The sequence below is a fragment of the Myotis myotis genome, unplaced genomic scaffold (genome assembly GCF_014108235.1).
Source record: "Myotis myotis isolate mMyoMyo1 unplaced genomic scaffold, mMyoMyo1.p scaffold_m19_p_10, whole genome shotgun sequence".
Taxonomy (NCBI): Eukaryota; Metazoa; Chordata; class Mammalia; order Chiroptera; family Vespertilionidae; genus Myotis; species Myotis myotis.
This window is the reverse complement of record NW_023416314.1, coordinates 41,851,024-41,852,591: the sequence shown is the minus strand read 5'-3', so window position 1 is coordinate 41,852,591 and position 1,568 is coordinate 41,851,024. Positions and strand designations below refer to the sequence as shown.

At 43.0% G+C, this 1,568-nt stretch overlaps 1 protein-coding gene across 1 annotated transcript; it reads left to right on the top strand.

Moving 5' to 3' along the window:
* The first annotated feature begins 359 nt into the window (after positions 1-359).
* On the top strand, positions 360-1,319 carry LOC118664293 (olfactory receptor 52B4-like). The gene has a single exon (XM_036324263.1). The coding sequence runs from the start codon at positions 360-362 to the stop codon at positions 1,317-1,319; it is 960 nt and encodes a 319-aa protein (XP_036180156.1).
* The last annotated feature ends 249 nt before the right edge of the window (positions 1,320-1,568 follow it).

Here is a 1,568-nt window from a genome sequence, read left to right as displayed (position 1 = left end):
ACTTCATATCAAATATATGAAATTTTTACATCTTTATTTGTAATCATCAGAACCTGAAAGCAGTCCAAATGCATGTAGTCCAACTAAAAAATGGATGACTTAATCTGGTACATATAATGGAATACTGCCAGCAATGAAAAGGAATGAACTACTAATACAAATATAACAGAAAAATCTCAAATGCATTAGGCTAAGTGAAGCAACCCAGACTGCAAAGGATTCATACAGCATGACTCCATTTGTAAGACATTTTGGCAAAGACAGGATTGTAAGTACAGAAAACAGAAAAATATACAGATAATCGAATTTTCCTCTGTCTCTGTAAATAGGTGACAAGGTCTTAAAAGATTTCCACGAGCATGACTGCCTTAAACCACACTGGTGTTAGCCACACAGTCTTCCGCTTGCTGGGCATCCCTGGCCTTGAGGACCAGCACATGTGGATTTCCATCCCCTTCTTCATATCCTATGTCATGGCCCTGCTTGGGAACAGTCTGCTCATCTTCATTATCCTCACCAAGCCCAGCCTCCATGAACCCATGTACCTCTTCCTCAGCATGCTGGCCGGAGCAGATGTTGTTCTCTCCATGTGCACAGTGCCTCAGGCCTTGGCCATCTTCTGGTTCCATGCTGGGGAGATCTCCCTGGATCGCTGCATCGCTCAGGTATTCTTCCTCACTTCCACTTTCATGTCTGAGTCAGGGATCCTGCTGGTGATGGCATTTGACCGCTACATTGCCATATGCTACCCGCTGAGATACACAGCCATCCTTACACATGCGCTGATTGGAAAAATCGGTGCGACAATCTTTCTGAGAAGTTATGGTACAGTTTTCCCTGTTATATTTCTTCTAAAAAGACTGACTTTCTGCAAAAGCAACACCATCCCAAACACCACTTGTAAGCACATTGTCTTGGCCAAAATTTCCTGTAATGACATACGAGTAAACATCTGGTATGGTTTTTTTGTCCTAATGTCAACCTTAGTCTTAGATGTTGTGCTAATTTTTGTTTCATATATGCTTATTCTCCGTGCTGTCTTCCACATCCCATCGCGAGATGCTCGACACAAAGCTCTCAACACGTGTGGCTCCCACGTCTGTGTCATCATCCTCTTTTATGGGCCTGGGATCTTCTCGGTTCTCACTCAGCGCTTTGGGCGCCACATTGCACTCCACGTTCACGTTCTGCTGGCCAATGTCTATACTCTCATTCCACCTATGTTAAATCCCATCATTTATGGCATTAAGACCAAGCAGATTCGGGACCTGGTGGTTTGTTGCTTCCAAAGCAGAAATGACTTTAATAATAGAAACTAACCTCGTCCTTTTCTCAGTAATTCCCACCAGGCTTGAGGTGACATTATTTATCAGGATATGGAGAGGTCCAGTAGAGATACTAGTCAAACGTCTCTGTGTCAAGTTGTCTTAGAGCAATTGTATGAGTGATATGTTGGTGGATGTTTCTTGCAAAGCCTTGAATAGGTCATTAGATATCAGTTTCTTTGGGGTCTTACTTAGCGTTCTCATAGAATTCAGATCAGTTCACCTCTCTACTCCTAGACGAGA

Bases quoted from the DNA above. Each gene is read 5' to 3' on its own strand.
- LOC118664293 (XM_036324263.1), top strand. From the start codon at position 360: ATGACTGCCTTAAACCACACTGGTGTTAGCCACACAGTCTTCCGCTTG.